Source organism: Biomphalaria glabrata, chromosome 13 (genome assembly GCF_947242115.1).
Source record: "Biomphalaria glabrata chromosome 13, xgBioGlab47.1, whole genome shotgun sequence".
Taxonomy (NCBI): Eukaryota; Metazoa; Mollusca; class Gastropoda; family Planorbidae; genus Biomphalaria; species Biomphalaria glabrata.
Genome location: NC_074723.1, coordinates 5108645 through 5125657, shown reverse-complemented (window position 1 = coordinate 5125657; position 17013 = coordinate 5108645). Strand labels below are relative to the sequence as shown.

At 38.8% G+C, this 17013-nt stretch overlaps 1 protein-coding gene across 2 annotated transcripts in view; it reads left to right on the top strand.

The window, feature by feature from the left end:
* The first annotated feature begins 15962 nt into the window (after positions 1-15962).
* The window catches only part of LOC106056232 (protein split ends-like), a 62863-nt gene continuing 61812 nt past the window's right edge, over positions 15963-17013 (top strand). For both annotated transcript variants that reach the window (XM_056007604.1, XM_056007603.1), the window contains exon 1: positions 15963-16311. In XM_056007604.1, coding sequence (XP_055863579.1) covers positions 16229-16311 — 83 coding nt within the window. In that variant the 5' untranslated portion in view covers positions 15963-16228. The remainder of the gene's footprint in view (positions 16312-17013) is intronic.

Below are 17013 nucleotides of genomic sequence, written 5' to 3'. Positions count from 1 at the left end.
AGAGAGAGTGAGAAAGAGAGAGACAGAGAGAGTGAGAGAGAGAGAGACAGAGAGAGAGAGACAGTGAGAGAGAGAGACAGAGAGAGTGAGAGAGAGAGAGAGAAACAGAGAGAGTGAGAGAGAGAGTGAGAGAGAGACAGAGAGAGATAGAGGACAGAGAGAGAGTGAGAGAGAGATAGAGAGAGTGAGAGAGAGAGACAGAGAGAGAGATAGAGTAACGTCTGTAATATATAAGACAATTAGCGCAGAAAGAAGAAAAAGGAAATAAGACTAATTTGACAATAAGGTATTGGTCCCAATATGTTAATTAGCACACTGACTCTTTGATTCATACACATTAGAGAAGTTTTAAAAAAATAAGGGTGGGGTGGGGTGATAAAACATCTTTGTTTCTGTCCATAAAGTTGAGTCGACGACTTTGAAATTCTGGGCCATCCCATGAAAACTCACCTCCATCGGTCTGTCTGAACAACTGTTCAATCGAGACCAATCTAGAACGACATTGGTCTCGATTCAATCTGGTAAGGATCCAAGCAGATCTCGCACATTGTATTGTCTCTGCTGGCCAGGTTTTTTTTCAAGTGTCGACATTGTGGCATTGATGGATGCTAATGAAAGAAGAGGGTAGTGTCGGAGCCAAAAATATATAGAGAGAAACTGGAGTTGGATGAACCCCCCCCCCCCCCAAACACTTTCATAGTGATGACGGTAATGAAAATCTAAAAATGTAGTTGACTTCTAGATCAATTAGACCTAGTGTTCGGTATTAGATCTCTCTGTGATGAATGTAGGCACTGATATTTAGGCGATGTATGAATAACAAATGTATTGACTATGTACATAATAGTCCTATTTGTAGTTATGTATGTGTGTTTGACGTAAGTAGTGATATAGTGTATACGAGTCATGTGTTCTTTTAATTGTATAAAAATAATTAACAAAAGATTGCATTTGCTGAAACGACATTAATTTTCCAAAAGAGCTAAAAATAACCTGAAACCATACGAATAGAAGGTTCTCGTCTGCTGAAGCTAATTTTAGAGGGGATGTAAATCTAAGGGAATGGATGCCTGGTGGTGTGGTATACACTCTGGACTGTCGTTCTGTGGTCTCGAAAGTCCCGGGTTTAAATCCTACCCACCGCCATTCCCCTTGTCCTGCAAGAGGTTAGTTTTTTGTTTGTTTAGCTCTAGGATATAATTATCTTCATATCTGAAGGAACATCGGTAACGTAAAATATATTACAATCAAGGAAGGACAATTACAGGTAGCCTACAAGCTTCATGTCAAGTTTTAGTTTTCATTCTGTGTTATATAAGTGTATTTCAATCTTTTTTATGATTCTTCTTGAATAATGAAATAGTTTTATTTATAGCAAAAAGGAATTTTGTCAACTAGATTTCCTGGCAGACATTATAGACGTTATATAAGATCGTTCATCGAAACTTAATGGGCCGCGTACTGGCACATAAGTTTGTGTGAAAACATAAAGTGTATTTGTTATACTGTACCTGGGTATTTGAAGTTGAAAGAAAATAGTATCTACTATATAAGTTCTTTCTTCCACTTACTGTTATAATGGAACGATGCTTGTCAAAAGGCGGATTTCGATCTCTTGAGGATGACGACTATAAGGTTGAAATTGATGACGGTATCGATACCTACACAAGTGTTTTCCGTGTTTACTTCTTGTTTTATGTCAGTAGTGACCTTTTACAATAGTAATATGCTGATAGAAATAATAATACAAAATTCATGTTTGGAAATCTACAGACTACAGTCCTATACCTTCCTCTATCCAGGGGTTCTCAACCTGTTGGTCACGACCCCTTGAGAGGTCGCCTAAGACCATCGAAAATATGGATTGTATTTTGTGTATTCTTCTATTGCTGTGTGTGTGTGTGGGGGGGGGTCGCGGCAGAGTTGGGGATAGTAAAAAGGGGTCGCCGAGCTTATAAAGGTTGAGAACCGCTGAGTCTATACAAATGTTCATTTGCGAATAGATTGACAGCGACCACTACTACAGTCCGATGCACGAGATCCTGCTTGTCGCCTGTCTGAATACGACCAATGTGAAGGTTGCATGCTTTGCTACATGCAGACAACAGAATGGTAGCAACATATGAATGTTACAACTTCAATAACACGAACCAATGCCTAAACAAAATCTTCCCTTTAGGCAGACAAAAAAACAAAGATTTACTGCTGCAGGGGTAAACGACTGTATTGAAAATACGAAAAACATGCATATATGTAACCCTGCCGGACCAAAAAAACAAAGGACGTTTGGGCCACGAGGCCTTCATCAGCTACAAAACAAACAAAAAATAAAAAAAACAATTAACACATCGGACAGATAAGTTAACTTAAGACTATTTTGTGTTAATTGTTTTTTTATTTTTTGTTTTGTAGCTGACGAAGGCCTCGTGGCCCAAACGTCCTTTGTTTTACTTGGTCCGCCAGGGTTACATATATGCATGTTTTTCGTATTTTCTTTAGGCAGACAAGAAGTTGCAAAGGGAAGAGATCGGTTAAAAGTTAGTAAAAAAATTTACATACCATGGGCGAATATGAACTGTTAAACCTTCAATAGCACCAAACACTGGCTAAAAAGAGTTAATGTGTATAAAGATATGCATTTCACAATGTGTTGTTGTTGTTTTTTTTAATTAGAAAAATAAATATTTTTTCGGTTAAAAGCTTAGGTTAAAAGTTGGTTCCTATAAACAAGTTTTAAAAATATTAATTAAAAATAATTATTTATTTTTTTTACTAAACTAGTGCAACCTGTACAATAAACATAAGTGAACACATGATGTGATATAGTTTAGTTGAGTTTATGGAGTGTAAAACACAAAATGGATATCAAATTTCCTCAAAGATATATTGTTTTGATCACAAAAATGTTGGCATATGTTTAAAACAAGGGTACTTCTCTTTCTTTGGTTTTGATTCCTTTAGACAATATTATTCTTAGTACCTGTACATACTAGATCTATGCTAATCCATTTAAAAGCCTTGTATTTGCTTAGAAAAAAAAAAGAGGTCTGAATATTTTGTCAAAACGATTGATACCAGAATAACAAAGGCGGAATTCAAAATGAACCAATCAGTTTGTAGAGGCCCATTGATAAGTCAAAACGTTTGCTACGAATGCATTTACAGAAGCGAATTACCTACTAGTCCAAGTCTATGGGCCTCTTGGTAAAGAACGCAGTTTTGAAGGAATTGGTCAGCATTCTCTGGTGATACTCCACATGGGCAGATTTCGAAAGTTCCAATTTTTAACTTTCGGAACATACCTAGTCTCATTCTGTTGGTCCGGTTCTGAGGCGAAAGATTAGACGTTGATTACGCCTGGATAGCTTCTCTGGATAGTCATTCTTGTGATTCGGATGTGAGCTTGTACAAGTCTCGAAATTCTCGTTTATTCTGTTCACTATTAATTTCTTCACTTCTGCTGGATAGAGTATGAATTAATCACTTCTGTTGGAGAGTACGAAAACATAGTTAAAAAATTTTTTTTTTAAATCTGTTACAGTTCCATTAAAGTTTGTCTACGATTGGTCAATACAGAAAAAAACAAAGGTCGCTACTATATGGAATATTGGTCTATGACGTCATCAATTAAACCGCCGTGAGATCAAATTCTGTTATTCATATGTATCTCATTTCTTCTGTGTAGCAGACGTGAAATAAGTTTATTTTTGTTTCATTTCTTCTGTGTAGCAGACGTGAAATAAGTTTATTTTTTGTTTTTATTTGCAATGAAAGTCGAAAACAACTGGAAACTGAAAAATTGTTGATAATCAAAGGCGGAACTCTTGACAATCATAGGCGGAATTGCTCGGTTACAATTTGACATCTGTTAAAACATAAGTGGAAACTTTTAAATTAAAAAGGGAATTGGGCATAATGGCGGTGGCTAATTTTTAATTTGTAGAATAAGTTTGCATCATTAAAATAACAGAAAATTAAAATTGCATAAGTAAAATAACAAAATTTAAGTTGGATCGGTAAAATAACAGAAAATTTAAATTGCATCCTTAAAGTAACAGAAGATTGTAAGCCTAAATGTACATCAGTAGAGTAATAAATTGGAAGCGGTAGAAAAGTAAATTTAAATCGTTAAAAAAGTGCAATCAATACCTATAATTAAGCCTACCTTTGGATCTTAGAAAAACACTTTTTCTTCCTTACCTTTCTCATATTGACCTCTCGGATCGGAAATTTAAGAAATCTGTAATTTTAATTTAAGGCACCTGTAAGGTTTCGATCCTTTTAAAAAAAAAATATAAGCCTAATGATAAATATCAAAAACAAAAACAAAAAAAAAACACACACATATGTAGGCCTATATATAGTTATGTCAGGGGCGTAGCTATGAATTTTTCATTTTTGGGGTCCGGGGGAGGGCTTTACCTCTTTGGGGGCCCCTGCATTTTGCGTAATATTTAATTTTTTATGTAAAAAGCACTCATTTGGGGGTTTTCAAATTCTCCCCCACCCTAGCTACGCCATTGAGTTAGGTGTGTTCAATGCTTCTACTATATTTTCCACTTAAGCGTCAAACTAATGTGACATGCGCCCCTGAATCCGGTTGTGGAGAGAGCGTGACAGATTCGCCCCTGGTTCTGAAGACAGCACCAACGTGAACATATTTTGACAGATTCGCCCCTGGTTGTGAAGAGAGCACCGGCGTGAAGACAGTGTGACAGATTCGCCCCTGGTTCTGAAGACAGCAACAACGTGAAGACAATGTGACAGATTCGCCCCTGGTTTTGAAGACAGCACCGGCGTGAAGACAATGTGACAGATTCGCCCCTGGTTCAGAAGACAGCACCGGCGTGAAGACAATGTGACAGATTCGCCCCTGGTTCAGAAGACAGCACCGGCGTGAAGACAATGTGACAGATTCGGCCCTGGTTTTGAAGACAGCACCGGCGTGAAGACAATGTGACAGATTCGCCCCTGGTTCAGAAGACAGCACCGGCGTGAAGACAATGTGACAGATTCGCCCCTGGTTCAGAAGACAGCACCGGCGTGAAGACAATGTGACAGATTCGCCCCTGGTTCAGAAGACAGCACCGGCGTGAAGACAATGTGACAGATTCGGCCCTGGTTCTGAAGACAGCAACAACGTGAAGACAATGTGACAGATTCGCCCCTGGTTCAGAAGACAGCACCGGCGTGAAGACAATGTGACAGATTCGCCCCTGGTTCAGAAGACAGCACCGGCGTGAAGACATTGTGACAGATTCGCCCCTGGTTGTGAAGAGAGCACGAGAAATTGATATGTTGTTTGTCTTTGAAAAAATAACAACATTTCAAATATAGAGAAGTCGTCCCGCAGAAATACAAGGACATAGAGTTACCCTGAAAACAACATCTTCAAAATATACGAACTAAGGACTGGCGTTGGCATCTCTGGACAGTGGTTGGTTAAGTTGGCGAGATGGACGAAGACAAAAAAAAAAACCAAAGGGAATCGGTGAGGACGGGGTGGGGGAAGGCGAAGAGGATGAGTGGCCGTGGAAGAAAAATCAATAGGAGCTTATCGATTTCTCCTTTTGTCCTCCATGCGTCTTTCCACAACCACGGCAACAACAAAGGGAACGACCTAGCCGATGTCCACTGCAGATGGCGGTTCAGGGCTGCAAAAGAAATCGATTCTGCGGCCGGTAAAGGTTTTTTTGGGGGGATGATGGGGGGGGGGGGGAGTGCGTGAGTGGGAGGATCGGGGCGGTAAGAGTTTGGGGGATAAGCTGGTCGGGAGAGGGGGGGGAGCAGGCGGATGGTTCGTTTCTTCTCTTGGTCATGTTGCCATGACAACGCTCCCGTCGAACGACGTAGTTTGGAGTGACACATCGGACTCAGGGAGGAGGAAGGAGGCTCAGAATGACGATGGCTGCTTAGGGGGGGGGGGAACACGTTATTTTGCTGTTGTTCTTTCAAACTTGTCCTAAATTACACACGCATACATTGCAGACGAGAAACTGATTCACCACAAGCGCTTTTACCCGACTTCCAATTCTTGTCTACACATAAGAAATCACAATTTAATAGGTTCATGACCCGACTTGTATCAAAAGGAACCAAGAAGACCATCTGTGGGCCTACATACAATTATCTATAAGCTCAATTGAACATAACAAAACTTCCACATTCTTTCTGCTCCCCAAAACTTAAGTGAGTCGGCTTCTCCGCCTCCATCTCCCCGCCTCTCTATCAAGACTCCGTTAATTCTTTCATTATATAGGAATATGACTTACTATTGTTCTCGATGTTTTAACACTTGTCCAACATCGACTATGAGACATCACTTACATAACACCGACAATCAGACAACACTTACATAACACCGAGAATCAGACAACACTTACATAACACCGAGAATCAGACAACACTTACATAACACCGACAATCAGACAACACTTACATAACACCGACTATCAGACAACACTTACATAACACCGACTATCATACACCACTTACATAACACCGACTACGAGACAACACTTACATAACACCGACTATCAGACAACACTTACATAACACCGACTATCAGATAACACTTACATAACACCGACTACGAGACAACACTTACATAACACCGACAATCAGACACCACTTACATAACACCGACTATCAGACAACACTTACATAACACCGACAATCAGACACCACTTACATAGCACCGACTATCAGACAACACTTACATAACACCGACTATCAGACAACACTTACATAACACCGACTATCAGACAACACTTACATAACACCGACTACGAGACAACACTTACATAACACCGACTATCAGACAACACTTACATAACACCGACTATCAGACAACACTTACATAACACCGACAATCAGACAACACTTACATAACACCGACTATCAGACAACACTTACATAACACCGACTACGAGACAACAGTTACATAACACCGACTACGAGACAACAATCGCATAACACCGACAATCAGACAACACTTACATAACACCGACTACGAGACAACACTTACATACACCGACTATCAGACAACACTTACATAACACCGACTATCAGACAACACTTACATAACACCGACAATCAGACAACACTTACATAACACCGACTATCAGATAACACTTACATAACACCGACTATCACACAACACTTACATAACACAGACAATCAGACAACACTTACATAACACCGACTATCAGACATATTCTTAACACCTACTATCATCAGAAAACACGTGACTGACTATAACACTGACTATAAGACAACGCTTACATAACGCCGACAATAGGACAACCCTTACATAACACCGGCTATTAAAAACACGCATATGACACAGATTTAGCCTCTAATTCTATTTCATGTTTGTATAACACCAACTAGCTAAATGATTCGACCATGTGAACCACTAAATATCTTAATGAACCAAATGTCAGTGAGCAACTTTTGTATGAACCATGTTTGGCGAGTTAAGTGTCCGTGAACCAGTTGTCTGTGAACCATTTGTCCGGTGAACAAATAGTCGTTGAACCAGTTGCCTGTGAACCATTTGTCCGGTGAACAAATAGTCGTTGAACCAGTTGCCTGTGAACCATTTGTCCGGTGAACAAATAGTCGTTGAACCAGTTGCCTGTGAACCATTTGTCCGGTGAACAAATAGTCGTTGAACCAGTTGCCTGTGAACCACTAGTCGTGCAACTGTTTTTCTAATATATCTTTTAATGTAATATATAACACCTACTATCGCAGGACATTCTCAGTTTTAACGCACACAGTTTATGTCTGTCTGGTCGTGCGGTACGCGCTCTGGATTGTCATTCGCTGGCCTCGGGTTCGAGCCTTGCCCGCCGCTCTTTGAGAGGTTTGGACTAGGGTGTAATAATCTTTAAATCTGAAGGAACATTCGAAACATTAAAACAAAACTAGATCACTGTAAAGCTTTTAGTCAGTGGAATGCTAAAAATGTGGACACGCTCTTCTAAATTCTCTTCTTCGAATCCCTTCAACATATAATTAAACAAGACAAGTACCACTAGAGCCCAACATAAGCAACACCCTGCACGGCAGTGCTGAACAACGGAAGAGAACAACACACTATTTTTTTCCTTGGCACTGTCTGCAAAAGAGCTGACAAAAACCTGGCTAGAAGAAGCAACAGATAAAAGTCAATGTCACACTATGTCATTTTATCGAGTACGAATTATTTTTGTGTGGTATTTTTCCATTTTACTTTTCATTATGCCCCCTACATTATTCCTCTCAGTGTAGATAATGGAACTAGAAGACTACCCATCTTAATACCCAGGTGGAAGCATTCGAAATTGCGTTCCGCAAAATCATAATAAACTATAAAATAAATTAAACAAGCAAAATAAAACAAAAACTTTAAACAAAACCCACAAAGAGTATTAAGGGAAAGAACTGCACATTTACACATACATACATACATATATCAATACTCAATACCATACATTTTAAAATTAAATATATAATTAAAATCTATTCTATACCATTAATACCCATCTGGCCATTAAGCATATGTAAATGAAATTAAAAAAAAATATCCAGTAAGTTATAATGCGAATTAAAGATGTAGATGTCCAATTCGTCGACACTTAAATAAATAACATTCACAATAACGACTTCATGTTGCTTACACAATAAAATCAAGTCGCCGACTTTATAATATCACCGAATATGTAAAGCTATAATTGTCGGTACTTATAAAACCAAAATGACCGTGGTGTTTTTATTAATTGTGACAGACATAACACATAGTTGATACTTAAGACAAGAGAGTATGCCTACGTAGGGGCCTACATAGGGTCCTACGGGTGACATGTCGATTACGAAACGTTTGTAAAATGTTTTAATAAATGTTTGTAAAATGTTTTACATGTTTCGGATGTTCCTTCAGAGTTGAAGATAGTTTACTTCCTAGTCCAAACCTCCCGCAGGACGACGGGGGATGGGAGCGGGCAGGGTTTGAACCCTCGGCCGTCGATAAATCCGAACGACAGTCCAGCGCGCAAATCGCACGACCAGGCAAAGCAAATTGATCAAAGCAAATTACTTTTTATTGCGTACTCGAGTATTTCGTGCTAATCTATGGTAAATACAGATCGACATCCTTCCCAGAATACATATTACAAAAAAATCTACATCAATGTTTATTATTAAACATACATAAGAGATTTCGGTTATCTAGATAATGTCACTTCTTAAAACAATTCTTCTTTAAAAAAAACAACACTTTTTATCCCACTTTGTCATCTCCTTGTGCTTCCACAGCGACGCCGTTTGGTAAACAATCTACTATTATAAGAAAACGGCTATGCTATCCTTGCATATACACAGCTCTACCAGACTTTTAACCTCTAAGGCAAGAATAACTTAAAATGTCAAAAAAAGCTGAAATTCCTTAACTCTTTCTCTCCTAACTGACGATACCAGCGTTGATTCCACCTAAATGTGGTAAATAATTACGGAGAGAAAGAGTTAAAGTAGATCAGTTCAGTACCAACAAGACAAGAAAAGTTGCCTCACTGGAGTAGTCACAAGAGTAGATCTATCAAACATCTAGATCCATGCCATCCTGACCTATCAGCTATTCAGATCAGTGACGTAGCTAGGGGAGGTAGAGTCCACATTTAAAAGTCCCTCCGGGTTTCTTGAGGGGAACCCCCATATGATGTCAGAAATGTTATTTTACATCAAATATTAATTAAGCCACTGCTATTCACATTGCTATATGAGTTAGTGATATGTATTCTACACATTAGACTTATATATTTATTAAGTACATTTTTTAATCTCATGTAATGATGTCGAATGTCAAAATGCATGGACACCAAAAGAGGCCAAGCCCCCGGGCCCCCAAATCTAGTGGCGTAGTTAGGCTGGAGGGAGGGGGTACAAATTTGAAAATCCCATAGGGCCCCCACTTGAATAGTCCCCCAATGAGTGTCCGAAATTTGTTTCTACATTAAATAATATCAGGTGACCGAGCCTCGCTCGGATGAATAATTTGTTAAGGAAGGATATTTACCCGAAGTTATTTTTGGGAATATTGTTGTAATTACGAAAATGAACTATCGGGTAAAGACTATCAATCCTAAGAGTTACTTTTTAGTTCTTTCAGTTCTCAATGTAATTGTACATGGCGATTAGAATAGAAAGTCCCTCCAATAGTAGGCCTATAGAAAACCACAGCTCACGTCTTAACGTTTTACATTGCTTCTTTCATGTAGAACTATTGGGCTATTATAGGCTTGTAAGAAAGTCTTTGCAGTATAACTTCTAAAATGGTTACTTCATGACCATTTAATACTGCAATTAGTATATTTATTATGGCTCTGAGACATGGACACTTTACAGAAAAAACTAAGACTTTTTGAGTGCTTTCACCAAAGATGCTTGCGCTCCATCATGGACATACGGTGGCAGGACAGCACTACATACAGCGATGTCCTTGCCAACGCCGGTATGGACAGTATAGTGGGACTTTTTATGGTCCGACAGTTGCACTGGGTAGGGCACGTATCCTGTATGGGAGACGAACGAATGCCAAAGGCAGTCTTTTTTTGTGAGCTAAAAGGTGGTCGACGTAACAGAGGCGCTCCACGGAAATTCTTCAAAGACCAGCCTAGTCGTCAACTTTCCTTGGCTGACATAGAAGAGAGCACCTGGTTGCATGCGGCCTCAGAACGAGACAGCTGGAGGTCTCTCACGAAGGCCGTGAGATACACATTTGAGACCAAAAGAAAATCTGCTGCCGAGAACAAACGCAGACGGCGAAAAGAAAATCTAAATCGGCCACCTGCGGACAATGGTTATGCTTGCTCTAGATGTGGCAAAATATGTAGGTCACAGTTGGGGCTTCACAGCAAAGGGAAATACTGCATTCCTCACTTATCTTCGGACTCGAATTTCATACCATTTTGCAAGAATATCGCTGTTTGTATTGTGGTCATTGGTGAAGTCGTTCAAGAAGTCTTAGTTGCTTTCTATAAAGTACTCATGTCTCAGATCCACATAGAGGGGTTGAGAGAATACTGGTTGACACTGATTTTTGTAGACAGGCGGAGCGATTTATTTCGCCACACTCTCGCTTGGAGGCGTCCAAAAGCACGACTATCCATGATCACATATCAACCTCTCTTTAAAGCAATGCGTCAATTGATAAAATGCTTCCCAGATAATGTGAAGTTATCTACCACTTTAAGGGATGTCTATGCGCAGTGATCTTTGGGCTGAGTAGGTTTTATTGGGTGACTTTTGGAACATGACTTCTGTTTTACCGAGGTTTATAGGTTAACAAATAAAAAAAAGGCAGCAGCGTGATGAAAATTCGTTGACCGCGAGCTGGATATCATCAGGGCCAGCCCTAGGCCTATGCTGTCACAGTGTTAGACTCCGAAGGTTCAAAAGCCCCGCGCTAATTCTAGGTGTAAATTATTAAATTAAACCATTATAATTTATAATAGGGTTCCCGTGGTCTCATTGTTTTCAAGGAGCTCCTGGAAATCTCCTGAAACTCATAAAAATGTCCTTAAAAAGACAAAATTGTCACTTTGGGGGTGTCAATCAATATGGTAAACGCCAGTCCTACGCGTGATATAAAAAAACGGCATCGTCAGCTTTCATTTAATAAAAATGTAATGCAAATACGAATTTTTTTCTAATACAAAATCTTTATTTTCACTTATTATCTTTATCTCTACCCTTACTGATCCGCGCGCAATCCTCACATTTCACATAGGGCCCCGCAAATGTTAGGGCCGGCCCTGATTGTGCAAGTAAGGCATAGATATGCTGTGTTATGACCATTTCCTATGTTTTGGTATTGGACAGCAGACTTCGAAGCTTAAACACATTGCAATAATTCACCAGCAAAATAATAACAAAGTAAAAGCTACCTACGGGTATAAGCAATTAAAGTGTTAACAATTTATAAAGCCTTTAAAACACAATAACTAATCTTACATTAAGATATTTAATTTCATTATTTTTCTTCCATAAATTCCTAATGGATCAATGTACAATAAGATGGTGCGCAAATGTTTAATTACGCCAATTGAATCATTAAAACTTGTTCTTGTTTGCGAAGAAATGTCTTAGTGTACTGCTGTGAGCCTAGTGACGTAAGCGGTGTCAAGTTTTTTTTCCCATTGACGTCATACAGAAAATTTCATTCATAAAACATTCTAGCCAAAATTAATTTTTCGATAATGAGCCATTTTCAAACCGATATAACGGTCGACCTCGAGTTTTCCCGATGTGGCCAATGAGTTGAGAATTTTTTTCTCACTATTATGCACATACCGTGAACTTTTAAAGAAAATCGTTAGAGCCGTTTTCGAAATAAAATTTATATATATATATATATATATATATATATAAATATATATACATACAATATCAGGTGACCGAGCCTCGCTCGGATGAATAATTTGTTAAGGAAGGATATATACCCGAAGTCATTTTGAGAATTTTTTTGTACCAGGTGGCCGAGCCTCGCTCTGTTAAATAATTTCGGAAGGTTATATACCCGAAGTCATTTTGGGAATATTCTTGTAATTACGAAAATGAACGATCAGATAAAGACTACTAATCTGAAGAGTTGTTTTAGTGTTCTGTTAGTTCTAATTGTAGGCCTAATTGTACATGTCGATTAAATTTAAAGTCTTTTAAGTCCTCCTACAGCCTAGACAAACTACAGCTCACGTCCGTCTTATAGTTTTACAATCCATCTTTTGCGTAAAACAATTGTAGGCTTACTATTAATGGCTTGAAAGAAAGTCTTTGCAGTGTAAATTCTCAAAACGTTATAGGTAAAACATGCACTTAGTGACAAAGTAAAATGGCGCATTTTTTCTTATTAGACTTAAATCATCGCATTAGTTTTCTAAAGAAACGTTTCCGTGGGGCACCTCTGTTACGCCAAACAATATGCTCGTTACCCATACGGGATACGTGCCCTGCCCAGCCTGACTATAAGAAGTTCATACCGGCTTTTGCCTTCCATCCATCCATCCCAGTGGTGCTATGGCCTGCTTTTACACATCCCTCCATTCAGATCTCTCCTGGGCCTTCCGTCAACACGCCCTAACTCCAAGCTTTTTACCGAGGTTTATAGTTAAATCAAAAGAGACTGCAGCGTACGCAAACTCGTTGACCGCTAGATGGATATCATGTTTAGTGTGAGCAAGTAAGGCGTAGAGAAGCTGTGTTATGACCCTTTCCTTTGTTTTGGTACAGGACAGTAGACACCGAAGCATGAACACATGGTAATAATTCACCAGCAAAATAATAATAATAATAAGGCTTGTCTTAAGAGTCCGAAAATTAATGAGGATTGCAGCTGTGACCTACATATCTTGCCACTTCCAAGGCAAGCATAACCGTTGTCCGCGGTGCTCGATTAAGATTTTCTTTTAGCGTCTGCGTTTGTCCTCGGCAGCAAATTTTCTTTTGGTCTCAAATGTGTATCCGAATTCTTTAAGTCCGACAGTTACGCTGGACAGAGCAGTATCCTGTATGGGAGACGAATCTCAGACGAACGCATACCAAAGGCAGTCTTTTTTGGTGAGCTAAAAAGTGGTCGACGTAACACCGAAACGCTTAAAAGACCAGCTTATGGCGCAAACTTGACTTAGCTGACATAGAAGAGAGCATATGGTTGCATGCAACCTCAGAACGAGACAGCTGGAGGTCACCAGCAAAATAAACAACAAAGTAAAATGTATCTACACCGCTCTACACAATTAAAGAGTAAACAACTTATTAAGCACTTAAAACACAATAACTAATCATATATCGGCACATTTAATTTCATTACTTTTCTTTCATAGTTCTATAATAAATCAATCTACAGTAAGATGGTGCGCAAATGTTTAATTAGGTCTAATGGTTCTTTAGAACTCGTTCTTGTTTGCAAAGAAATATTTTAGTGTACTGCTGTAAGCTTAGTGACGTAAGCAGCGTTTTTCCCGTTTACGTCATGGAAAATTTTCATTCATAAAACATTCTAGCCAAAATTAATTTTTCGATAATGAGCCATTTTCAAACCGATATAACGGTCGATCTCGAGTTTTCCCGATGTGGCCAATGAGTTGAGAATTTTTTTCTCACTATTATGCACATACCGTGAATTTTTAAAGAAAATCGTTAGAGCCGTTTTCGAAATAAAATTTATATATATATATAAATATAAATATATATACATACATACATACAAGAATTGCTCGCTTAAGAGTATAGGATACAAGAATTGCTCGCTTAAGAGTATAGGATTATGCCATTATCTCATGTCATGATGTCGAATACCTCTAAAGAGGTAAAGCCCCCCATAACCCTAGCTACGCCACTGCCACGATAAATAACTTCCACATCCCGAAAGTAGTTCACTTTGACCCGGTTTGGGGAGTTCAAATGACACCTATTTTAATGAAAACAAATAGAGATCACTATCAAATCATATTGCGGGCACCGTGCATAGTGCACTGGTGCAGGTAACACGCGCAGGGGCAGAACATGAGGCATGATAGAACTCAACACCAGCTACTGAAAGCTTCTTTACCCATAACGCAGTAGAAACTCTCTACCGTGATAGGCCCCAGAAGCCCTACAACCGGCACTGAACTACAGCGGCCTTAAAGTGGTGATTGCCTCGAACAAGCTTCCAGTCTAAATACGTTCAAAATAAAATTGACTAAACCAATCCCCTCCCCCTTCCCGTGATACAAAAGCTTCATTCTATGACAAGTCATGCATTGGCATTCTACTGCAACTATAAACACTCAGGCGAAGGCTCTATAAATAAGACTTGACATACAACACGCCACAGACAGTCTGCTTTTGGCTAAAAGAACCCATTGAAAAGGCCAGCACAAAAGATTAGGCGAGACACGCTGGTTTTAAGCAAGACGAGGCCTGTGCTAAAACCGCACCACAACACATCTCGCCTGCTGTGTGTACCATGACCAGGAAATGCACAGGCCTAGGGCCAAGCAGCGTGCACGAAAAGCACACACGCGGTTAAAAAAAAAAAAGACGTGTGTGTAAGCGGGGGGAAGAGAGAGTGCAGGGGAAAAAGTGCGTGTTACAGCGAGAGAGATAAAATCTGAAATGTAACATCAGACACTTGTTGTGCCCAGTAGCTGACATAGTTCACCTCACCTAGACATTAATTTACGCTTGGTTTGTCATTTATGTCATATTCTGTAGGCCTTCTCTACAAAGCAAGGAGCCATCACGTCTTACAAAAAAAAGATGACACATATCAACTCTAATCATGCACATCAGACGTTCTTAAAAAAAAAAAAAAAAGAACATGGCTGCCGGACTGCATACATTATAGTGACCCTCGCTGTTCATATTCTCCTATGCACCCCTCTCACCCCCATGCCAAATTTCATTTTGACCTTGGGATCTGTCTGCCCCCCCCCCCCTTCTCTTACAGATCATTTGGTACGGAACGTAAGGACAACGTATCGACATTTTTTTTTTTTTTTTCAAAATAAATTTTAGACTAGACTTATGTAATTGAAAGAGCGCATTTCATTAGCCCTTCAGTAAAGGCAGTTCTGTGTTAAGAGGCTTATAGCGTGAACAATCTAGGACCAATGTTGTGCAATCATACCATGTACTTCATTCTATTTTTTAACTGGCTGCTAGCCAAGCTTTTATCTCTAGCCGCCCAGAATTTGACTTTGCCCTCGAGTGTTCCGCGGCCGGTGGGAAAAAAAAATGAAGATTGACACAGCGCAAAACAGTAACTAGCTTAGAAACAGACTATAGCCGAACGGTTGCATGATGTTTGGATAGAAGTGAAGGAAAAAAAAAACACACGAAGAAATAGACGCCGAATTCGCTTTGGCCTAGTTTTCTTTCGCCGCATTCGCTTTCCCTCCCCTCCGAGCAAAAACCGCGAGTTTTCAATCCTGGGGAGAACAGTTTTATCTGCAACAACGGACCAAGTGTATAACCCTGACGTCACACGCTGGGCCAAATGTTAAAGCGTGTTTCAGGCAAACTCGGCCAGGCACTTTTTTTTTACACATCGGTGTTCGTTTTGGTAGAGCTTCTCGCTTAGGCGAATAGTGTTTATTTCTGTGTTTTTACAAGTCATATTGAGGAAATAAAATAAAAATATCCGGAGGTTTTTGTGAAGCATGGAGTTTTAACTTATGAAAACCATGTAGTTTTTGTCGGAGACATGGTACGGGAAACTAGATATTTGATTGTGCGAAATTTGCCAGAGAATTGCACAGAGGAGAAAGTAATCGACCATTTTCAGCGGTAAGTTTAACTTTGTTTTTACTTTAGATTTAGAATCTCTAGTTTAGATCTAATCATCTATTAGGTCTATAATCTATCATCATATGGCTATGCCTATGGCGGCAATGGATCTAGAATTAAACTAGATCTAGATTCGGTTAGTATAGAGTATAGTGTTAATATTACTTTTTAGACTAGATCTATAAGTATAATTATAATCTGTATAAACTAATTTTATAATCATATTTTATTATCATTATACTAGATCTAGATCTAATTATAGTTATATTAGTCTATTACTCTTTATATATAGTATTGTATAGTATATTTTATAGTATAGTCAGTATAGTTTATTATAGATATTATAATTAATATAATAGTAATTAAGATCTAGTCTAGTAATTATAAAAATATTAAATATACTAGATCTAGATCAGTAGATCTAGTCTAGCTATTTTTCAGTATACTGTGTATCTAGATTAAAATTCTAGATCTATACTAAACTAGATCTATAGACTTATTTAAAGATATCTAGAGTGACTAGAGGAGATATTAAAATATAATATTAATTACAAAACAAAACAAACCCAACAAATCCCCTAGCCCTAACTTTTGGTGACCAGTGAGCCTTCAACATCATCATCATTCACACAATTCACATTGAATTTTAGTAGCTTATTCCTGAAAAGTGCTCCCAAAGAGTACATTAAAACTTTATTTTTA